The 25,444-nt window shown below is 38.8% G+C and overlaps 1 protein-coding gene and 1 pseudogene across 1 annotated transcript; both read right to left on the minus strand.

The window, feature by feature from the left end:
- Positions 1-988: 988 nt before the first annotated feature.
- On the minus strand, positions 989-1,992 carry LOC124960552 (WD repeat-containing protein 5-like; annotated as a pseudogene).
- A 13,950-nt stretch (positions 1,993-15,942) lies between these two features.
- Positions 15,943-16,935, minus strand: LOC124958074 (olfactory receptor 51M1-like). Its single transcript, XM_047515770.1, has one exon. It carries the CDS (start codon positions 16,933-16,935, stop codon positions 15,943-15,945), a length of 993 nt encoding a protein of 330 aa, XP_047371726.1.
- Between the last annotated feature and the right edge of the window lie 8,509 nt (positions 16,936-25,444).

Genomic DNA, 25,444 nt, shown 5'->3' on the forward strand with positions numbered 1-25,444 from the left:
CAATAAATGGACTAAGGAACTCAACAGACACTTGACTGAAGAATAAATATAACTTACTAACAAATATATGAAAAAAATTTTCAACATCTCTGGATATTAGAGAAATGCAAATCAAAACTACTCTAAGATTTCATCCCACTCCAGTCAGAATGGCAATTATCAAGAACACAAGTAGCAATGTTGGTGTCCTCACCATGGGGAAAATGGTACACTCATACATTGCCGTTGGGACTGCAAATTGGTACAACCACTATGGAAAGCAGTATGGAGATTCCTAAGAAAACTTAGAATGGAATCACCATTTGACGCAGCTATCCCACTCCTCAGTTTATACCCTAAAGACTTAAAATCAGCATACTATAGTGACACAGTCACCTCAATATTTTTTTTTTTACAAAATCCCACCTTTTATTACGGTTCATGGGCAGCAGTGTGAGCGCCGGGCATGAAGGGGAACACTGCAGCCAGCACCCTTCCAGGTCACCCCCCGACTCCTAACATGGGACAAACTTCACAGGGGACAACCTTACAACGCTGCACCTTCCAGGAGACTTGGAAATGCACTGGGAACTACGACTGGCAGGGACTGACAGACAGACAGAGCTGTGGTGTGAGGACGCCCTGCAACAGGTGAGGATGGGAAAGGCCAGGGAGGTGGTCCGGGCCCCAGCCTCCAGCGGGGCCTGATCACAGTGCTCACACTGGGTAGTAAAATATCAAGAATGTACAGAACAATTACTGAAAAACACAACCCATGATAACTTGAACTTCACTCTTGTAATAAAAAATTAAAAATTTTGTTGCCTCTCTCTGAGCACAACAGACTGGGACAGCGCAGAGCTGGCAGGAAGTGTCACAGCAACCTCGAGAACTTCTGGTGGTATGCACTTCCCTTTGGCCACCTCAGGCCTGAACTGGGCTCCTCTGCCACACCATGTTTCTTGCCCATCAGGATCAACATCCTGATAGCCCCTGTGGCACCCGGGACCTAGCAGTCACTCTTCCACAGCTTAATGGTTTTGTCATTTTCTAGTGCAACCGAGGGGACGATGTTCTCTGTCGGGTGACAAGCCGTGGAGCTCACAACATCTGTGTGCCCCTGCAGCTTCTGGACAATCTCCTTCGTCTGCAAGTTCCAGATGTACACCAAGTTATCTTCGGAGCCAGACAGGATCCACTTCCTGCCAGTCACAGAAAAATTGGCAAAAATGCAGTACTTCTCATTCTTGAGCCCAGTGTATGTCTTCAGGCACTGGCCCTTGCTGTAGTCCCACAGCTTCAGCGTGTTGTCCAGTGTGGCAGCCAGGATGTATTTGCCATTCGGAGAGAACTTCACGAAGGCCCCCCAGGGGGTTATCACCATCCATGAGGGTCTTCAGGCACTGGCCTGAGGCCGTGTCCCAGATGCGGCAGAGACCTTCGTAGCTATTTGAAACTATCAAGGATCCGTCTCCATTAAAGTGGACAGCTGAGACTGGATCCGAGTGAGCCAGCAGCATCTTGAGACCCTTCCCTGTTTGAAAGTCCCATATCCTCACACTTTCATCAAAAGACCCTGAGACGATGAGTTAGGACTGCGGGTTGAAGTTGCAGCAGAAGACGTAGTTACTGTGCCCCTTCAGTGTTTTCAGACACTTGCCCGAGCTCACATCCCAGATCGTCAAGGTTTTATCATCAGAGGCAGAAACAAGGAGATTGGAATCTATGACCAGGCTACGTCCCATATTCCCAGCTTGTGACCAGAGATGGTCTTCTCAAACTTCCCATCACATGTTCCCCAAATTTTAATGAGTTTATCAGCAGATGAACTTGCCAACCACTCTCCATTGGGGCTAAACTTCACAGAGGACACAGCTTTCGTGTGGCCAGCCAGGGTGAATTTCAGAGCATAGTTTGGTTTAACAGGTGTGGGCTTGCTCTGTGTGGCAGATGAGGAGCAGGTGGGCTGGGCTCTTGCAGCCTCCTCTCAAGCTTCTTCTCCTCCGTGGCCATTGCTCTGAAGCCCACTGGGCAGGGAACCTTGGATGAAGATTCACAATGGAAGAGCCTGTCTGCTAATCAAACCCTTTAATGGAGGCCTGCCGGCTGTGAGGGCAGGGCGGGAGGGTAGGATGGGAGGGTGTCGCAGCCGGTGTCACAGACTAACTCTCACCTCAATATTTATAGCAACTCAATTCACATTAGCTAAACTGTGGAACCAACCTAGGTGCCCTTCAACAGATGAATGGATAAAGAAAATGTGTATGCCTATACACAATGGAATATTACTCAGCCTTAAAGAAGAATATGACATTTGCAGGTAAATGGATGGAGCTGGAGAATATCATGCTAAGTGAAATAAGCTGAGCCCCAAAAACCAAAGGCTGAATGTTTTCTCTGATAAGTGAATGCTGATCCATAATTGGGAGCGGTATAGGGAAGAATGGAGGAGCTTTGGGTTGGGTAGAGGGGAGTGAAGGGAGGCAAGAGGGTGTGGGGGTGGTGGGAAGGATAGTAGAATGAGACAGACATTATTACCCTACATACATATATGATTATCCTACCGGTGTGACTCTGCACCATGTACAGTCAGAGGACTGAGAAATTGTGCTCCATTTGTGTAAAATGTGTCAAAGTGCATTCTACCATCTTGTGTAACTAATTAGAACAAATTTTTTAAAATAAAAAGAAAGAAAAAAGTTAGTTGGGAAGGAACTGGAGGAAAGTCATATAGGCAGAGCAGACATACATAATCTCTGTAGGAGTTGGGGTGGGGCTGGGTCACCAGAGGGCAATTAGGGAGGAGTGAACAGCAGCGGTCTTCAGAGGAGCTGGGAGTATGGGTGAGCTTGCCCCAAAGTGGGTGCAGCTGGCTGCAGAGGATGGAGGTAGGAGACCATAAGGCTGCTGGTAGAGAACCCCAAAAGAGGAGGGTAACAAATCTAAAGAATGAAGACAAACTTAGAATCAAGACTCTAGTGGAAGAATGACTGGGTTTGAGGGCAGTTGGTCTCAGTCTGATTTCTAGCTCACTAGCCAGGGGCAGTGACTGGCTGGTCTTTTATTTCGCATGACTTTAGAATCAGTCTCTCTTCTCCCAATTTTGCTAGTCAGTTCTCTGGGAGATACAGGCAAACCAGGCTTCAAAGAATGTGCTGTCCCTGGTCTGCAGGAATAATTGGAACAAGAACAGAGGATATTAAATGTGTTCTCTCAGAAGAAAATTATGAGAAAATATAGAAAAAGATGTGTATGTATGAACATACTTTTATGTGCATACACAAGCATGCAAGTTTATGTAAATATACATGAACACATATATGTACATGTGTGTGTATTAAGGTATATGCATAACCATGCTTGTTCATGTAAAATTATATGCATATTTACATGAATCCTTGAACATGTACATCTTTCCACACGTACCAATTGAAAGTGTATATATTCACATCTATATATGCATGTATTGCATTTCTCTGTTCATATATGTTTGTGTAGTATATATGTATATTTTTCCAGATTCTTCTCAAATACTTTAATGCTATTTCCCACTTATTCCAAAATCTTAAACTTCATTGGTCAGGAACAATATGTTCTACCAGCATAGACAGAAAGGACCTTGTTCTGAAGTTGGCAGAGAAGGGTTTAAGACCTTCTCTGAGTTTGCAGCTTGCAAACTTGAACTCAAGTCTGTAAACTTGCACAAGTTTTCAGCTTGTACTCAGACCTGAGACCTCTTTTCTTAGGTTACTGATTCAAAGACATACTTCATCCCATCCCTGCAGTTTGGACAAACTTTCAGTCTCAATTCCTCCCTGTGGTTCTGGCTGTTTCCCCTGTTTTCTGTGCTCCTGAAGAAGAAAGACCATGTCATCCTGGTTCATTCAATTATTAGCCTCCACATATTTAGAGCATTGCTAGAAATTAACAAATTAATAATCTTTGAGAAACAAAATGAACAGATAATATTCAAGTTTTTTAATGTATGGCATTACCGCTTGGTCTTTGGAAATATGTTAAGTTCTTGTTTAAATAATGAGTAAGAACAGAGTCATAAGTGAGTGGGTGATGGATTAAAAAGTATGAATAAGTTTGGAGAACAGACAGTTGACTTGATACACAAGCAGGAACTCAACTTTGCTAAATCAAAATATTTAGAAATATTAATTTAGAAATATAAAGAGATGGAGAGTACTCAAGAGAATCTTAGATCCAATTTGGAAAATAGACAAATCTATAAAATAAGAAAAATAAAACAAAACAAAATATATTTTGAGCTTATGGAGACCAATATCTGAGACAGAAAGGAGTTGGAAAAGAGAATTATATGTAAACTCTAAGATTCAAAGACTTCCTGAACATTGAAACCAACTAGACATGGCTCTGTCTCTCCACGCCAACACTTGAGAGAGATCACAGCTGGTAAAAGAGACTAACATCTATTCTCAAGACGGTAGTCCTAGGTATAGTCCAGCAGAGGGCAGCAAAGATCTGCATCCCAGAGTTGGGCTGCAACATGTCTTACACTAGAGGTAGTAAGAGGTGATAATTGTTTGTTTATTTATTTCTCTGAACAAAGAAGCTGCATCCAGATGCTAGCTTTTTGGTTAAGGGAACTAGTGTGTTCCACCTCTACACCATATACAGGGCATGGGACCTGCCACAGGAAGTATCTGCAATATTTTTTTGCATTACAGAAAATTCGACCCATAATTCCCAACACACTCTACCTAGCTTACCATTATACATATGCAATATACATTGGATTTTTTAATGTATTTACTATGTTTTTATTTTAGCCTCTGATATTTTATTTTCAACTTTTGTATTGCCTCCTCTAACTGTACTCCCAAATGGGAAAAGTGCAGAATCATTCATCTATTAATGAACTTTGCTAAAACGTGATTGATTGCTAATAAAATTTTTATTTTTAATAGAACATTGGAAATTTCTATAATAAACATCAAATAAGTGAATAAAAATCACTTTACCAAAGACGTTTACTTTTTAAAAAGCAAATGCGGATGATTGTTTAGCAACTGTTCAAATAGTCACTAATTAATTATATCATAAAGTTAATATGATAAATGCTGGTAATCATCTCTCAAGTGGGAAATTTATCCTATCATCAAAGATGATATCTTGAGGCGTAAGTACTTTGCAGATGAGTTTTAATGGGAAACAAGCACAGAAGAACCAAGTGCATGGTGGTTATGGATTAGAAGGGGTAGGGGAACATCCTTAGGGTGCACTGCAGTGAGGGAACAACTCAACCTTTATTTTGGGGGAAATTATATGTTACTACTCCCTGGATGGAAATATTACCTCTGGTAATGATGAAACAAGGGATTTGTTTTCTTAAAGGTTATCAGGGACAACTGAGATGAAAAGAAACTGGCAAATAAAGTGGGGATGAGGTGTTAATTTCCTATCCTTAGAAACATCCATGTTCCCAATATAGAAACATAGAAATTCAAAGTCCAAAAGAAAGTGTATTTTTGATAGGGCATACTTCTGACTGTTGTACAACCCAATATCACTATGCAAAGCTCCAGGATAGTAGAAGATGGTGTCATATTCAAGGCCACATAGTTACTTACAGAAGAGGAAATTTGGTAGTTGTCTGGTGCCAAAAATAGACAATTTTCTGCAAAGAAAAGCAGAAGCAATAAATGTTGAAAAATGACTAGTGAATATTCTTCAGGCATTAATCGAAAAAGAAAATAGATGAATCCACATTATGCACAACCATAGAAACGAAAAGATGTTTTCCCATTTGTGTACAATGAATAAAAAAATGCAGTCTGTAGAAATAAAAAAAATAAATAAATAAAAGAAAAAAAAGTGCTTGAATTCAAAAAAGAAAAGAAAAAAAATAGAGTTCTCACAGAAGTTATTGACCCCAAATTTTGCTGCTGTAAATAACAGAGTTCATCAAGGGTGGAAAAAGCACAGAGACTGTGCCCATGAGGATGTGCACCAGGGTGAGTTGTGGCCTCAATCTGTGCACAACAGTCTGGCCTAGCACAGGCACACAGAAGCAGAGCACAGCCAGGATGGGGGGACCCACATGTCGAGGGCCTTGAGCTGTCTTCAAGTGGCTTCAGAAGCTAGATATAAGCATGTGGCTCATCTATACAAAGTTAAAAATAAGTAAAACTAATGTAAAATATTAAAACTAATAAATTTCATGTATATCTTTGGGAAGAAAATTGGAAATAATAATTGGGGAGGCTTGAAAGAACTTCAAACTGCTAGATATATATTACTGCCTGATCTGGGTGTTAGATACATGCATGGGTATGCTTACTTTGTGATAATTCACTAAGCTCACACAAATTGTGCACCTTTATGAGAAAATGTTATTGGTACTCTCAGCAGAATCAAGAACTAATCAGGGATTATTTTCTATTTACACGGTCTAGGTCCTTTAAAGTTTCTGATCCGAAAGTCTTAGAACTGCCATCAAAAGTTAGTTGCTAGCTGCCTCCCTACCTCTACCCTTCCAAATAGGCATATGTAATTAGACTGACTAGCTTAATCATTTTATGTTTGAAGTGTGGTGGACAAATAACTTACTAAAGTCCAAAGTTTCTTGCATTGTGAGAACAACATATACCAAATGAAGAAAGTATCATAAGGTTTTGGACTCTGAATCTGATGCTGTCATTTAAAGGAACACTTGTGGTATGTTTATTTCATTTTTATTTTTGTTAAAGTAAATGAGAGGGGATCGTATTTTAGTGACAAGAAGGAAAACTGGTATATTGCATTATTGCTTCCAATTTTCCACCATTTACAGTAGGCTATCTGATCTTTTACAAGGTAGTACAAGATGATTATACTACCCACCCTACCGTTATCAGGCTTGAACACTGACTGGTTTTGGCAAGTCATTGGTGGGGAAAATTGACAAGTGCTATTTCTGAGCCGAAGCTTAAAGCTTTTAAAAAAACTGCATTTCTTATATCGTTTTCCTTGCAATGACATTCGTTATATTTTATTACTTCCTTAGCTTGTATTTCAGAATGCAAATATGTGCCACAGAGCCAGAGCACCAAGAAGTAATCTGAGAAAGAAAAAAAAATTGTTGTTTAAAAGATACTGACATTCTTAGGTTTGTGCTCTCCAAAAGTGGCTAATACACATATATTTCCATTTCTTAAAACTTTAAATCAGTTTTTAAAGCTTAAATTGATATCTGCATAGGATAACAGCTCAAGTCAACTAGAAGAATTTGACGTAAAGGAAAGCCCCACTGCCTCAGACCCTGTCTTCTGTGTGGCAAACCTGTTTTCAACTGCTTTTGTCATGTCATTTCCAGCTCTCAGAGCTTCAGTGAGTTGACAGCGTTCTCCTTTTCTGGAACATTCCCCTCTTATGGGTTTGGTAATTCTGTATCTTTATATCCTTTATTTTATTTCAAGAACTTTCCTTCTCTTCTTTTTTGCTACATTCTTCAGTTAGAAGGGTAGCTCTCTGTGAAGCCTTCTCACCGTGGTCTTTATTCACTTTCCCTGAATAATATTCCCATTCGTATGAATTTAAATAGCATCTAAATGATGATGAGTCATAAAATGACATTTCTAACCTCTATACCATACTCAACTATCCAAATAAAAATTCCCTCACCTGTGGATTTGCAGACTTTTCAAACCTAACATCCTAATAACAATATTCATAATCTCGTTCCCTATTTCTCCACAATGTCAGTTTTTCTCATCTTAGTAAAATGTGTCACCATCTGCTTACTGGAGTCTGAAGTCCATATATCATTGCTGATTTCTTTTCTCTCTCTTCTCTCATATTCTTATTTAGACCACCAACACATTCTTAGGTTCTGTTTTTATGTTTCCCTCACTTCTACTGCCACTACAACTAACTCCCTTCCAAACTTCTTGATGGCTTCCTAACTGTCCTCTCTGCCTCTTCCTGTTCTGTGTTCAAGTCATTCTCCCCAGAGCAGCCAAAATGCTCTGTTGTTAGGTACTTCAACCATGTCCCATTACTAATAAGTGAAATCCCAACAGTTTTCAGTGACTAACAATGTACTGAACAGTTTGCTATCTGTTTATGCTGGATCTGACATTTATCCATGCTTCCTGTACAGTATCTCCTCTGTCAAGTTCTTCAGACATAAAGAATCACTTCCTGGCTTATTTTTTCAAGTCATGCTTAGCATGGGTGACTTTTTACAAATCCTAGATCTTAACTAAAATAACTGATCCCCCAAATCATACATACAAAAAAGTCATTGTATCCCTTAATTTACTCTTAGGTTCATTTGTCCTATCTGGAAAAGGGACATACAAATGGGAGGAATCCCATATTTTTATTGTTGACCATTGTGTCTCAGTTGGCAGCCTAGTAGTTGGCAAATAATTATCACCCAATGATTAAGAATGAAAAAATGAATGGATAAAATCAGGGCCTCCTGCAAATAAGGAAATATTTTTCAATACCATGTGATTATTTTGTTGACCTAACATGTTAAAGGGAGGTTGTTATTGTTAGGGGACAGACAGATGTGAATAGTGGGAACACAAGATTAAGGGAATAAGCCTATAAAATGGGCACACTGTCCTGACCCCTACATGCTTTCTTTTCCAAGAGGTAATCTACTTGCAGCCCTGCCTGACCTTAGTGGACAGGATATGTCACATCCTAGAGCAAACTTCCTGGTATCTGCAGGAGAAATGCAGACCAGAAATAATATCGATAAGAAGAACTCAAGTTACCCTGAAGGTGGAGACTTTCACGAACCTCTCACAGACCAGACCTGGAAACTCATGGAGATAAGAATAATTCCTCCTAACCTTAAAACCTGTAAGAATTCATGGTTAAAATCTAATTAGAACAAGTCAGTATGGTTCAGAGTGACCTAAAGTTGTCATGGCAGTGGGGCTTGAAATTCTGATGTCGTGCTGTTGTTAGTCAAGAGGTGGAGCTGCGTGGGGATCTCTGGAAACTTCTCTGGGATCCCCAATGAAACTGGAGTACAGGAGAGACCCACTGTCCTTCTCCTCTCTGAGAGGACCCACTCTCTCCCTTGAGAGTGTACTCTTTCCCTTTTCCTATCCCTTCAATAAATTCATGACTGTTACTCTGAGCGACATGTCTGAACTCTTTCTGACTTGATAGACAGAATAGGGGTATAAAGGGTGGATTTTTGTGCTGCCTCCGTTTCCGGGAAGGCCCCAGCCCTGTAACATTATCATCAGCCTTATGTTTCCTTACAGGATTCTTCTCCTCAAAAGCATGCCCCGATGGATCATCATTTCCAAAGTTGTTTTTCCCAGTTGAACTCACCCATATCCATGAGGAGAACGAGAAGTCTGATGGGTGACGTTGTTCTGAACCACTCATCTGTGGCCCAGGACCTTGGTTCATCTTCTGCTAATCTGAAGTGAATTTCAGTTCCACTTTATACATTGATAAGCGCAAGGAAATAGTAGTGCAAAAGACCACAGAGTTTCTTGGCTTCACAGAGGTTAGTGTCTGAAGATAGAGGAAGTGGTTTCGATCTAGTTTGCTGAAGACTTTTATAGAATAGTGCAACACACAAAGCACAACAGCAGGAGTCAGCAGAAGTCCTCTGACGGAAGCCATTTTAGTTAAATCTTAACGTCTCAAAGATGATGCCCTTTACTTATGGGCTTCCAGGCCCCTTTAGTCCTGAACTCTGCTCAGAACCACTGAGGCAAATGTCATCTATCATCCTTCCCTGATAGCTGTCTGTGGGTGGGAATCCTTTCTGGCATGTCAGGAATAGGAAGGAATGAGAGAGGTTTCTTATTTTGAGATCTGTGCGGGCATTGCTGACTGTATGTCACATATGTTTGCAATAGTGATGTCAGGACTCCTGGACTCTTGGTACCAGGGTGCCTGCAGGGCGTCTGCAATGTGGGTTCTCAGCAGTGACAGCGTCTCCAGCACTTCAGGAGCAGGCTCATGCTGCAGGGTGAGCCCAAGTTGAGGGCAGCTGTGCTACTTTCTCATCCCTTACATATTCTGAATGTTAACCTACCCTTGAATTTTAAGTGTTTCTCCAAAAATCTCTCATTTCTCTTTTTTTTTTACATCTCTTCCCAAAGTTTTGTAAATAATTCATTCTATTAAATCTCCTTTTAAAAAATTCCTCAGCATTGTCCTCCTTACTAGACTGTGATTGAAACCAACAAATAGGGAAGAAACTATACAAACTTGGGAAAGGGCAAGGGCTTGCAAGAAAAATAGACAGTTTAGGCAAAGTATGGAATAAAATTTTTTTTGGCTTTCAATAAATTAACTGTTTTAGCATAGATGAATCTGGGAAAATTGATGCTGAGAAAGCTTTTGAAGCCTTAAGTACCACTGCCCCATGACTTGGAAGCAAAATGTTTCATGGTCTACCAGAAGAAAACTCATGCCACCAAATGAGAACTCCTTCAACTTTCTCCTCTGCCCCAACACATATATCTGAATCGAACTGCTACAGCTCTTCCAGGGGAATCAATGTCCTTTCTTCCATATAAAAACTCACCTACCATCTATTTTATGGGATCAACACTCTGACTTCTTCTGTCATTTATTTCCCCCACTCTTTCCTCAATCCTTTTCTTTGACTCTGTTTACTTTTTATTATTAGCATGTAACACTGTAAATCTATCTCACTTTTTGCCATAAGGTTATCCACCTTTTATTATCTTATAGGGTTTTCTTTTCCTAGATAAATTTATTGGATGGACATAATATTTTTGTATTTACTATTTTCAAAGATACACTGGAGACTTGGAGGATTTGAAAGTATAAAATTGGGTGACAAAAATTCAGTATATTCTTGCAATTGGAGAGTTTAAGAAGTGGGGGGAATGACAGGATCTTAGAACTTATTTTTGTTCTCAAATGTGATAAGGATAATGCAGATTGAAAAATGAGGTTGGAAAGTTGCTTTTGGATCTCAAGTAAAGTTATTCTTGATGGAACTATAAAAATATTTTGTTGTGTAGATAATGTTGGGAAAACTGGAGGTCTACATGCAGAAGAATAAAATTAGACCTTTAACTCATGCCTTATATAACAATCAAGTCAAATGGATTGAACACTTAAATTTAAGATTCCAAACTATAAAACTAGTAGAAGAAAATACGGAAGAAAATCCTACAACATTTGGGCAATGACTTTAAGAGGTGTCCCAAAAAGCACAGGTAACAAACACAAAAACAGACTAACTAGATTCAATCAAACTAAAAATTTCTGCAGAGTCTGAGAAACAATCAACAGAGTGAATAAACAGCCTATGGAATGGGAGAGAACATTTGTAAAGCATACATCTAAAATGATTATATTCAAAATATGTAAGGAATGCAATTTAATAGTGATATATATGTATTGCCATTAAAATGATGATATATATCCTTATATAAAATATCCTCACTTAAAACTGGGCAAAAGATCTGAATAGATATTTATGAGAAGAAACATATGACCAACAAGTATATGAAAAAAAAAAAACTCAGCATCATTAATCATCAGGGAAATGCAAATAAAACCACAATGAGATATCACATCATACCTGTTAGAATGGCTATCCTGAAGGAAACAAAAGATAACAAATGTAGGCAAAGGAACCCTTGAACACTTTTGATGAAAATACAATTTAGTACAGTCATTATCAAACACATTATGGTATTTTATTGAAAATTGAAAACATAAATTTTGGAGATAAATGCTCTATCTGAAGTGCGTGTGAAAAAGATTTTCTCCCACTCTGTAGGCTCTCTTTTCACATTATTGATTATATCCTTTGCTGAGAAAAAACTATTTAGTTTTAATCCATCCAATTTATTGATTCTTGCTTTGATTTCTTGTGCTTTGGGAATCTTGTTAAGGAAGTCCGATCCTAAGCGAACATGATGAAGATTCGGGCCTACTTTGTCTTCTCTTTGGTGCAGGGTCTCTGGTCTAATTCCTAAGTCCTTGAAACATTTTGAGTTGAGTTTTGTGCAGGGTGAGAGATAGAGATTTAATTTCATTTTACTGCATATGGATTTCCAGTTTTGCCAGCACCATTTGTTGAACAGGCTATCTTTTCTCCATTGTATGTTTTTTGCTCCTTTGTCTAGTATGAGATAACTGTATTTATGTGGGTTTGTCTCAAAGAACCCAATCAATAAATGGGCCAAGGACCTGGACAGACACTTTGCAGAAGAAGACATACAGGAATTAACAAACATATGAAAAAGTGTTTAACATCTCTAGTAATTAGAGAAATGCAAATTAAAACAACACTAAGATTTCATCTTACTCCAATTAGAATGACTATTATCAAGAACACAAACAATAATAGATGTTGGCGTGGATGTGGGGGAAAAGGCACATTTTACATTGCTGGTGGAGTTGCAAATTGGTGCAGTCACTCTAGAAAGCAGTGTGAAGAATCCTCAGAAAACTTGGAATGGACCCACTGTTTGACTCAGTTATCTCACTCCTCTGTTTACATCCAAAGGACTCAAAATTACCATACTACAGTAATGCAGCCACATCAATGTTTATAGCAGATCAATTCACAATAGCTAGATAGTGGAACCAACCTGATTCCCTTCAACAGATGAATGGATAAAGAAACTATGGTATATATACATGATGGAATATTATTCAGCCATAAAGAATATTATGGCAATTGCAGGTAAATGGATGGAGTTGGAGAATTTCATGCTAAGTGAAATAAGTCAATCCCAAAAAACCAAAGGCTGAATGATTTCCCTGATAAGTGGATGACAATATATAATGGGGGTGGAGGGTGTAGGGCAGTGAGAAGAATGTAGGTACTTTAGATTACATAGAGGGAAATGAGAGGGAGGTGGGTATGAAAAATGGTGGAATGAGACAGACATCATTACCCTATGTACATGTATGATTACACAAATGGTATGAATTTACATTTTGCACAACCTAGAAATGAAATGATGTACCCCATTTGTGTACAATGAATCAAAATGCAGTCTATAAAAAATTTTTAAAAAACCTGAAAACAGAACTGCCATTTGATCCAGCAATCTCACTACTGGGTATGTGTTCAATTGAAATGAAATAGTATGTCAAAAAGGTACCTGCATTTCCATGTTTAATGCAGCACAATACAAAAATGCCAAGATGTGAAATCAGTCTAAGTGTCCATCAGAAGATGAATGCATAAACATGCATATATATGAATAAATGTATATATATAAATATATATACTTATGTATTATATATATAATATGGAATCCTATTCAGTCAATAAAAGGATGAAATACTATTACTATAACATGAAAGAAGCTAAAGGAAATCTTGCTAAGTGAAATGAGTGAAATGAGTCAAGTCCTGAAAGATAAATATCACATAATTTCCTCATTGTAGAATCTATAAAAGTTGACTTCATAGAATTAGAAAATAGAATTATGTTACCAGTGGTTAGGGTCCTTGGAAGAGGAGGTGGTTGGGAAGATGTTAGTAAAATGATGCAAGATTTAGTTAGGAGGAATAAATTCAAGAGATCTATGGTACAGTATGGTGAATATAGTTAATAACATATTGCATTCTTTAAAACTTCTGGGAGGGTGATTATAAAGTAAAATCATAACTATATGAGGTAAAAGTATTATTAATCAGCTAGATTTTTGTCATGCTGCAATACATTTACACTTCTAAACAGCATATTTTACATAATGAGTACATATAATTTTGCGAACCAACAATAAAATAATTTTTTTAAAAACAGAAAATCTTTTACTTGTTGGTAAAGTCATTAGTGAATCCAAAGATTATGAAAAATGATAGAATTAGAAAAATGGTGGGGAAAACCCTCTGATGGAGGCCATGAAAAAGAAGTTTTCTTGGACCTCCTGAATGTGAAGAAGGATGAGAAGTTCTCTTTCTTAGTTCTGGATCCCACTTTATGCATTTATGTATCTGTGAATTCATTTAATATTTATTTATTGAATATATGGCATGTACCAGGACAATACTTATGGGATAGATTTACTGGTGAAGGAGATGTGCATAATTCCTCCAAGGAGCTTAGTTCAGTCATCTCTCCTAGTGGACACACTCTCATACACAGACATACATAAATCATTCTAAATCACGTACCTTACATAAAAATCAACTCAAAATGAATCACGGACTTAAATGAACTATGAAAAAGAACTATGAAAAAGTCTTCGTGATCTAGGGCTAAGCAAAGAGTTCTTAGACTTGACACCAAAAACACCATCCAAAAACAGAAAAAAAAATAAGTTTTCAAAGATTAAGGAGTGAGTGTGGGAGGTAAAGAGAGAGAGAGGCAGAGAGAGTATCTATAAAAGGGCAATGTTCAGGATCTTTATGGTGATGAAAATGTTCTTTATCTTGATTGTATCAATGTCAACATCCTGGTTGTGAAATTGAACTACAGTTCTGTATATGGGATCTCTCTGTTTTATTCCTTGTGACTGCATGATTATTAAAAAATGATCAACCTAAAAAAAAAAAAACAGTAAACAGTACTTTCCTTTGTGACAAATATCCTATTGGGAAATGCAGAATGCCAGAGTGTCTGCTCGTAGGGATTTAGAAGTGGATTTATTAGTGAAAATATCCTTGAGAAAGCAACCTCAGAGCTGAGACTGCAACATGAACTGCAGTTAGTCAATGGCAGTGCATGCTACTGTGCCAATTTTAAATTCACATTCTCCTGGAGTGTTGGGATTGTGACTTAACATGTTGGTGATGGCTTCCTTTTTTTTTTTTTTCTTTTGTATAAATTGACATTTTTATTTTTGCTGTGGTTTTCCAGTTTTGTCAACAAAACACAAATATTATAGCATGTCTCTTACAATAAAATTTGTGATAGAATTGCTTCTGAACTTGAATTACAAAAATATTCTCCCTGATGTTCTATTGGGAGACTCTCCTCAATAATATTTCTTTTTAAATGGCTACATTTTGTCAGAAAGGCACTGTGATCTGGAAGGTGAAACTGTCTTATTTCCTTTCATTTCATCTCATTGATGTTCTTCCATTGGGGGGCTGGTTTTCCCCAGAAACAGATTAACCAAGTGTAGCTTTAAATATGACATTTTGTAGTGGTCTTGAACATTATATTTACATATAAAAGTATATATAAATATGCATATGTGTATATAAATTTAAAAGAACTATTATAAAAGAGAAGAGAAGGGAAGAGAGAGAGAGAGAAAGAGAGAGGTGATAACTTTCTTGGTCAAAGCTTTGACACATATAGGTGTTTGTGTGAGATTTCACAACTAAAGGCCCAAGAAGTAAACACTGACTTCAGCTTAATGTCAAACTTGAATTACAGGACTCAGTTGTCCACAGGAAAGGTAAAAAGCAGAGCTAAGAAGAGCCAAGGGCTTCCACTGTAAGAACACGGTCAGAAGGGTTCAACTTCAGAAAAAGCTGGGGGAAATCTGTCTTTCTGAACCAGGCTTGAGGAAGCGTACAGGAGTTCTCAGGCACCAATCTGACTCAGGGATCCCAAAGTTAGTGCTTAACCAGGATAGCAAGAGGTAGAAAAGGACCTTGGCCAGATAGAGAAAATGGAAGCACTCACCAGAGCATAGAACCGGGCTATTTTCTGAGGTCAATTAGTACAAATTACATTTCTCTAGTATCTGCCAAGATCTGCTATGAGTGTTTTGTTATTTATTGTTCCATTTTAGTATTTGTTTTCATTTAATTTCAGTGTTTGCATGTTAACTGATGATCCTTGATAAAGTCACCCTCTCTATAGCTTTTAATGCTACCAAAAATGCCAGAACTCAGATGTAAGAGGAGGCATTATAATTTAAATGAGGGACGGTCAGCCTTTTTAAGCCATCACTCAAGAAAGAAATTCACCCATGCTTGATGTAGGGCAGAGGGAAGTCCGTGTGAATGTGGTGTATTATCATAAGTCCTCAATGCTGATGAGAGGTCTATTACGGGTGCTCAGTGACACCTTTAGCCCCAGGATGTGGCATTGGCCTTCCTAAGGCCGAGGAGCCTGCTGATGGCATGGCGAATCTCCTTGGTCTTAATACTGTATATGATTGGGTTGAGCATTGGAGGCAAAAAGAGGTAGATATTGGCCATAAGAAGATGGATAGCAGGTGGGGCGTGTTTCCCAAAGCGGTGCACCAGGGACAGCCCCATCATGGGCACGAAGAATACGAGCACGGCACAGAGATGTGAAGTGCATGTCTGGAAGGCTCGGAGCCGCTCCTCTTGGGAGGCCAGCCCTGCCACTGTGTGCAGGATGAGTCCATAGGACAGTGCAATGAGCACCAGGTCCAGCATCACAGTGAACACCACCAGCATCAGCCCATACAGGTTGTTGAAGGTGGTGTCTACACAGGCCAGGTGGATGACTTCCTGGTGCAGGCAAAATGAGTGGGAGAGGACTAGAGGGCCACAGTAGGGAAAGAACTTCAGGAGGAGGACAATAGGGATGAGGGCCACAGGTCCCCGGAGGATCACAGACAAGCCTGCCCTGATCACTCGCTGGCCAGTGATAATGACTGAGTACCTCAGGGGGTAGCAGATAGCCACAAAGCGGTCAAAGGACATGATGAGGAGTACTGAGGACTCCATGAAGGAAAACGAGTGGATGCAGAACATCTGGATTTGGCAGGCTCCAAAGCAGATGCTGCGGTAGTTGAACCAAAAGATTCCCATAGTGGTGGGCAAGGTGGACACTGACAGTCCCAGGTCAGTGAGGGCCAGCAGGGATAATAGATAGTACATGGGTGTGTGCAGGCGAGGGCTGGTCTTGATAACTATCAGAATGAAACAATTGCCTGAGATGGCCATCAAGTACATACAGAAAAAGGGGATGAAGATCCAGTGTTTGATGGCTTCCAAACCAGGAAAGCCAGTGAGGTAGAACGTGGGGCTGAAGTGAGTCATGTTGGATGTGACCATGGCCTGAGGACTGAGAAGATCCTGGGCTGGCATTCCTCAAGGACTGAGCTGAAAACAAAAGGATATTTCTGGTTATTAATTCTTCAGCATTACTAGCATTCGCATCACCATAAGCAACATTGTGACCATAATTACCTTCGCTATCATACACTCCACTTTTATCAGTCTTACCACTGCTACTATATTATTGCATGCTTCTTTATTAATCTCATTAACATCACCCTTACCAGGTTTTCCTCTGAATTTCTTCCTTCTTTTTTACTTCTTACTGGAGATTGATCCCGGAGGTCTTCATCTACTGAGCTTCATCCACGACCTTTTTTTATTATTATTTAAATTATTTTTTTATTATTATTTAAATTTTGACACAGGGCTCACTAAGTTACTGAGGCTGGTCTTGAACTTGCAATCTTCAGGCTCAACCTTCTGAATCTCTGGTATTATAAATGTGCACCACCACTCCTGGTCATCCTCTGGATTTCTATTCCTCCCCAATCCTCTTTGCTGGCTCACCATCATTATTTATCCCTTAAATATAGTTGTTTCCATTCTTACAGCAATTCTCTGACCATACTCTTATTATTTTTCTTCAGGTAATATCATGCATTCCCAGAGTTTTATATGCCATTCATGTATTAATAGATATGTAATCTATAGCTCCAGAACTTCTCTTTTGATTTCCAAACTAATATATAGAGCAGCATGCTCTATACATCAAGATACAGCATCTGTATCTTGATGTTTCACATTTACCTGAAATGTATGTCAAAAATGTATCTTCTCTTCTTTAACATACTTATTGCTTATTTGTGTCTATTATTTCAGTGGTATAAATAAGAAAACAAAAAAATGTCTGTATTTTTTTGCAGTGCAGGAGATTAAACTCAGGGTCTTACACATGCTAAGTGAGTACTCTATCACTGAACTACATTTCCAGCTCCAAAATTTAGTTTTATGTTGGACTCCTTCCTCCATGTTGTACCTCTTTCCAATATCCTTTCAATCAATGAACAAAACTTGGGATTTCCATTTTTCAAAAACCTCAAATATTCATCGATGCTCTCCTAATTCAGATTGCTGTCATCTCTTCCTGGATTATTCCACCAAATTCTAATTTTGCATCCCTCTAAGTAATCTACTACACTGTAGCAAGAGAGATACTTACTTAACCAAATTTGACATGAAATATAAAAGGTTTACAATGGTATGCAAGGCCCAGCCCTGTCTTATTCTTATATTCTCTATTCTAATCTCTTCTGATTTTCTCCTTTATATTTCTTGTGTCAACTATACTTAACAATTGTTCCAACCATAGCTTCTCCTTCACTGAAATAGGAAGCTATGGTGATAGCTCCAATTTATTGAGGCCATGCATGATTCAGACATTGCATCAAACTTTACATAAGCATGCATAGTTCTCACAACTATGAATCACTATCTCTACAGAAAAGGAAACTACAGAAAAAGGAAAATAACCTTCATAAAGGCTCAGTCTGAGCTGATATCCCAGATGGGATTTGAGTCCATGTCTGCCTCATTCCAACCTGAAGTAATATAATGGTCTGTAATAGTCTATATTTAGCCCTTCCTGCTTTGGCATCTTTCCAAATCCATCTTTTTCCACTCCAGTCATCACAGCCATAAAATTATTTCTTTATTTTCCCATACATACTTTTGTTTCAATTCTTTATGTTTCTTTTTTTCTTGGCAAAAAAAAAAATCACCATTTTTGGAAGTAAATACTTCAATCACTTAAGACTTAGTACAAATTTCTTACTTCTTACAAATTTCTCTTGACTTTCGTGTATATTTAGTTACATTTTTCTCATTACTCATATAATACATATTATGCAGCACTCGTGAGGTATTCTGAATCACTGCTCTTTTGGGACACCCTCTTCCTGCATATTCTCCCTCTCCCTCATGTGTTTCACTGATCTACCTTCCTTCCTGAAGCCCCAGGACAGGGGTGGAAGCTCACCAACTCTGCTGATTTAAAAGCCGTGAAGCCTGGGCAGTCTGCACGGCAGGCAAGGAAGGTTTCAGGCCAGGGAGAGGCATCAGGCTGAGGCTCTCAGGGAAGTATTTATCCTCTTTCCTCATACAAGAGGAGCACCCGCCTCCAGCTAGGAGAACTGAGGACAAACAAGGAGTCCCCAGGGCTGGAACCCATGTGGGCAGGAGTCTGTTATCTCTGTCTCTCCTTCCACAGGTTCACCTGTGACTGAGCAGTTCTGAGTTTATAGGGTTGTGTTCACATCTGAAGCAGTAAAATTGTTATTGCCTCATTCCTTTTCTTTTTTTCTGCTTTAGGAAGAAGCCCATCCTTGGGAGCTGTGACTTCATTCAAAGCCTTTGTCCACTAGAGTGGATCCATCATTTTCTAGAGAGGCTGAATGTAGTATATGAAGAAGAGGATTATCCGTGTGGTGGCACACTGGTTTCTGAAAGCCCCTCTACCACAATCACGACTACCCCAAGCTCCTCTCAGTCCTGCGCACTTTTTTCTATTTCTTTCTTTTATTCTAAAATAAAGATCACATTTATTGTCACAAGTGATAATAAATGCCAGATAATTAATTTGCATTTTGTCTCTGCCAACCACTCTCTTTTAACATAGAGTTAGGCCAATTAAATCCTTTCCTATAGAAACCACCCAAAATGCATGTCCATGCCAGTGTCTCAGGCTTTCCTGAGGTTCTCTGTTCAACTCTGAATGCACGTTTCTTCCACAAGTCCCCCAACAAGGACTTTTTTTTTTAACACTTCTTGCCTTTAGTCTTCTGGTAGAAAATTTCACCACGTTCTTTTATAAATCAATTTCATTTCTTCCTCAGTCCATGTTACAGAACTTGAATCAGTGTGATCAGATCATGTACTTCCTTCTCTTCCCTTTCAAAACACACACAGACACTCTTAGAATCTGACATGAAGCCAGGAATTATATCCTTCAGCCAGGGACAGTTGGTCAGAGTTGTATGGAGGCAAACCCCAAAATAGGGTGTATAGACCCAAGTGGCAACAGAGACCCATTAAGTTCGTGACATGCCAGCATGATCAGAACACAACTAGATAGGAGATGCTGCCACCTGAGACCAAGTAAATATTCAAGGCTTATGGCCAAAGTTCAGAAGGCAGAGTCAGGGCATAGAACGAATGCAGAGAACAGGATGTCTTAACTAAATTGTAGTTCATGAAGAGAGTCCCAAGTTGGGTACACAAGGAGGGAGTTGAGTATCTTCATTTAGGCTTGCAAGTGAAGGAACCCCAAGCAGGGAAATTTCTACATTTATTGCAAACCTGATTTAGGTCTTTTTCAGAGGAAGACTACTCAGGGATAGCATACTAACAAAAATACTGTTATTATTACATTCAATAGCAAGTATTGCTATTGTTTAGAGCCTCTATCATATATGAGGTAGTGTAACAATTACCTAACGTGTAACACAAGAGATGGATATAGAAATTACATCAATATGGGTGGGTAGCAACTGGTCCCTGGGGAAGGCCAGGAAAGGTATCCAAGCTCAGTTATAAATCAGCTTTATAGAAAAGATTTTCAGGAAGAAAAACATAGTATAAACAAGAGAATAGAAGTAGAGATAATTTTATGTGTTTTGAGAACTATGAAATTTTCTAAAACTCAAATATAAAATTTAAGAAAAGTAATACTGTAGAATGAGTTGAGGTTGCATTGGCAAGACTTTGAAAGATTTGCTATGGAATGTCAAAGTCTGTATGCATTTTTTTTTTTTTTTTTTTTGATACCAGAGATTGAACTCAGGGGCACTCGTCTCACTGAGTTGCTTAGTGCCTCACTTTTGCTGAGACTGACTTTGACCTTGCAATTCTCCTGGCTCAGCCTCCAGAGCTGCTGGGATTACAGGTCTGTGTCATGTAAAGTTTAAATTCTTTAAACTTTCTTATTAATTTTTATTCATGTGAATCTAGTAAGTGCCTTCTGTGAGAAACTCTGAGCAGGGCTTTTCAGATACACAGATAAATATGGCATGGTCTTGCCTTTATGAAGCTCCCATTTAGTAAAGACCATAGATTATTAAATAGAATATATAAAACAATGTGACTGGCTCCAGCAAGGAAGGCAAGAGGTGGTTTCTGAAGATTGGGGAGGGTTAGCAGGTGATGGGGACAAGAAAAAAACAACCCTTGACCCGTCTTTGATGCCTTGGATAATTTTGGAATCTTGTGAATATGAAACAAAGTGAATGTGGTGTGTTTTGTTGGGGGATTTGGAGTATCAGTATGTTGTGAGTCATTCAGGCTGTAACTCTGAATCTATTAGAATTCGTTACTAAATGTTTTGGTGCAACTGTGCATGTAATAATGTTTGCAAACATGCCTGTATGTGGGAGAGAGAGAGCTAGAGAATGTGTGACAGAGATATGCTTTTCAGGAAACCAGTTACTTTTAAAAGTTCCTCTTTCCAGAACTGATACCTAGCCCACTGAGCCAGGGTTGGCAGGGTTTCAGGTTCCTCCAGGTCAATAGCGTGGTCAATGCACCTACTGTAGTTTTCCAATGTAACCATTAAGGGCAGCATCCAAGGATAAACAAATTGAAGCCAACACCAAGGTCCCCTCCCAGCAACATGGTCCATGTCATTTCCACCAGCTCCACCGATTGAAGAACTGTCAATTCATTTTTTTCTTTTCAAAATGATCTACCTCTCATGATACACAAAAAAAGACATGCCCAGACTTATAAATCCACACAAATTTCTGAAAATGATGGAGACAATATTTTTCACTGCTTTGTCAGATTTTTCAAAGCAACACTCTCATATGACAAAAATCTCCTGAGTGGCCATTTATCTTAGTGTTATTGACCATGCTTTTGATCCCCATTCTGGCCAATCACAGATAGACCTAAATGAAATCCTTACTAAGAATCCTCAATATCTCCAGACTCTGAGCCTCTTTTGGGGTCTCTCATAGAAAATGGCTACAACATCAACTAACTCTTCTCCTGATCCAAGGCCCAGGTCTATTAGAATAAGGCCCTGAAAATGAACTTCGTATTGTGGTGTGGGATTAATGTGTCTTCAGGATGATCAGTTCATGTTAGAGTTTATTTTGTCCTTTTCCCTGGATCTCTGCATTTATGCAAGCATAATGTTCTGTAATATTTCCAGAAAGTTGTCTCCAAATCTTCCTAGAGTAATCCTTTCAGAAAACTCTTTCCCTACATCTTACCTCTCTCCAATAATTCTGAAGAGGAAACAGTTTTTAACCATATTGTCTATCATTATACATGGTCTTTCAAGCTCAAAGCACCCAAGCACTGTCTCACCAAAGCAGGTCTGATATTGCCCAGTCATTTTTTCCCAGATCATTCCTTTGCATCTTAGAGAAGTCATATTAAGAAGGAGGCAATTCTCAAAGGCTTTGTCATTCAAGCAGCAGCCACAAGTCTGTTGTAAGCCCATTGTAGTTCACCATCTATATACCCTGTACTATGTGTGATAGGGAGAGAAAGAGTCTGTGGATGGAATCTGACACACAAACCACACTCTCCTCATGTGGCAGTCTGGATGATTCTCCTGAGATTGAGTAAACACCTCTTCAAAGTCTTTAATATTGAAGGTCTTGCTTTCAATCCCTATTTTACCTAACTTCGATGATCTTTCAGACTTCTTTGTAATAATTGAGTTTCAGCTCAGGAAAAACCATTTGCTTCAGAAACCTTTGCTAACATTCTCTGTTTTCTCATCTTTCTCTAAGTCTTCTCACTTCTTTTCTCTATCTTCTCATCCAAAACACATTTTCAAAAGGTCCATAATCAAGGGGGTAACATTGGTTTAACAGGCTCTCAGAATGAGTATAATATTCCCTCCAGAGGAAAAAAAAATCTATAAAACCTTAGCAAGACATGACTGTCCCATTCTTCCCATAAATGAATATTGATCATCAGGCCAGGCCTAGCGTCAGCAAGGTAGGCACCTGGAGAGCAGCCTTAAGAAAGCACTCATTCTCAAGTCATGCAAGGGCAAGACTGCCCATTGCAGGATCCTAAAAGCCAATGCCTCTTTAAACGTGCACTATAGGTACCTTATCTTGTCTTATGCTACTCCATGTCTTGAGTACCTGTTATATATTAAGCACTAAAGATGCACAGTGATTAATAAATGGTCTTAGGAGTTCAGGAACTCCTGGAAGAGACAGTGGTATGTAGTCAATTGCAACAGAATGATATAAATGCTTCTGTAGAAATAAGACATTTAACCAGATACAAGGACTTAGAAAAGACTTTTTTAGGGGAGTAACCAGGTAAATCAATATATGATAGAGCAGTGAACTAACCACAGAACGCAATGAGGGAGAATTTTCCAAGCATACAAGTAGCCTTTGAAATATTTTCCAATAATGAACTCATCTTCTTGGAAAGTGGCATGAAGAAACAGAACCTCACAGGGCTTTTAAAATGCAAAGTCAGGTCTCTTGGTCACATCTCAGCCATATTGTGTCCTCATTGAGCAAGTGATTTAATCTCTCCTGGCTTCACTCTTCCAGTAAAATATGCTTATGTTAATAAAGCATAAAGAGGTAGCTCTTCAGAGGATCAAGTGTGACTATGAAGTGGTAATCCTGAAAAAAATTAGAGCAATTATTTATGTATTGAATTAACACACACTATTCCATATACACTTTCTTAGGAAGCCTGAAAAAGAGGCAGAGCTGTGACCCTGTTCTTGTGCTTCCTCATTTACAGCAGTGAGGAAGCTTAAAGTGTCACTTTCCCTATCTATGCCATGCAGGTTTGTATGCTAACTAGCCAATAGAGTGGTTTTAACATTGAGTCTCTGCCAGGCTTCTGCACAGATGAGAAGGGGCTGGGCTTATCTACTGGTGACAATGGACTGAGCTGTCAGATGGCTCTAGTACTTTATCACACTATTGTCTAACACAGGCTTTGCATTGCCCCTCCTCCCACTCTTGAAGCTTAAATTTTGAGCTGATTCCAAAATTCCTTTAATACTAATTATTGGTTCCTTTTCTTTACCCATGGTCCTACTGCCACAGTCTCTTCAGCTGCTCTTTGTCAGTAGCTGCGCATTGACACTGATCCCTGGAACTAATCCCATGCTTATAACCATCACTGTAGCATGTGCCCCTGGGCTTCCATGTTTGAGAATGTGCCTGACATGTGATACAAGAAAATTGCCTTGTTAAAACTGGGGAACAAATGTCTTCATTCAAACTTGGGAACTTTAACAGATTATATATATATATATTTACTCAGAGACATGAAACTTTCAGGAGGCCAAGATTATTGACTTTTTCAAACAAAAGTTTTTAAGTACTTCCTACATGCCAGCCACTGTGACATTTTTAGGTTATGTCTATGAATAAACAGGAAGAAAGGACTCTTTTTAACAATAAAACCTTGAACCAGGATACGTGTCGTGTCTCTCTGCGGGCAGGGATTCGCGATAAAATGAACCCCATTGTTGTAGGTAACTGTAATGCACTAATAAAAAGATGAAAATAATAAAAAGAAAACATGCAACTAAACACATCTATTGCAAATTGTAGAAAATAATACAACTACACACAAATCTTAAAGGCAGACATAGGAGAAGACACATTAAACAAAAGAAAATATGAGAAAAAAATTGATCAGAAATGTTGATGTCAGAAAAAAAATAGATATTACCCATGAAGCAGTCAGAATAAAACTGGTCATTGCAGATTTCCAGTGAAGATTTTCTTCAAAATTAACATGATAACCAAAAAATCATTGTCAAGGCCAATGTCAACGAAATTTTCTCCTTTTTTCTCTAGGAGTCTTTTGACTTAAGGTGTTGCATTTAGGTCTTTAATTCAGTTTTATTGTTTTGCATGTGGATATGCAGTTTTCCTGACATCATTTCCTTAGTATGAAAGTGAATTCTTTCATAAAATCTCCCATTCCAATATTATGACTTGGGTGTTGGTAAAAATAGAAATAGATCTCAGTGGGCTGTAGACAGTAGTGAACTGGTCCCTGACCATGAAAAACAAGACTCCAGACTTCAAAAGAGAGACCTTGGATGAAATGTGGGAAAGAAGACACCATGACTCAATTCTCTGAGTCCTCCACACCATGTACAGCACTATGGGCATTGTACTCAGGGTCATCCCATGGCCTGTAGTTGCCAGTATGGCTAAGAAATGGTACTTGGGCTACTGGAGGTATGGTCATCTCTAATGAAACGCATGAGGATGCTATTGACAGGAAGTACAGAGATTCAGATTACAGATAATGAAATGGAAATCCCATTATGTGCATTATGTGTCAGACTCAGGAAGCCAGTTATCAGAAAAGGTGTAACCCTACTGTTGAGTTCCATGGTGGACATTTTATTTAGATGAGGCTTATCTTGAGATGGTATGAACAGATCTGCAGTCTTCAGAGATTCCTCCTTAATGTCTTTCACTTGCTTACCACGTGTGGATTTTCTTTGAACTGCAGTAAGATCAAAGAAAGTAATAGAGAATTTATTCTCAGGAGAAGCTTAGAGATTAGGAATTAAGATAATATG

The sequence above is a fragment of the Sciurus carolinensis genome, chromosome 11, assembly GCF_902686445.1.
Source record: "Sciurus carolinensis chromosome 11, mSciCar1.2, whole genome shotgun sequence".
NCBI lineage: Eukaryota > Metazoa > Chordata > Mammalia > Rodentia > Sciuridae > Sciurus > Sciurus carolinensis.

Bases quoted from the DNA above. Each gene is read 5' to 3' on its own strand.
- LOC124958074 (XM_047515770.1), bottom strand. From the start codon at position 16,935: ATGCCAGCCCAGGATCTTCTCAGTCCTCAGGCCATGGTCACATCCAAC.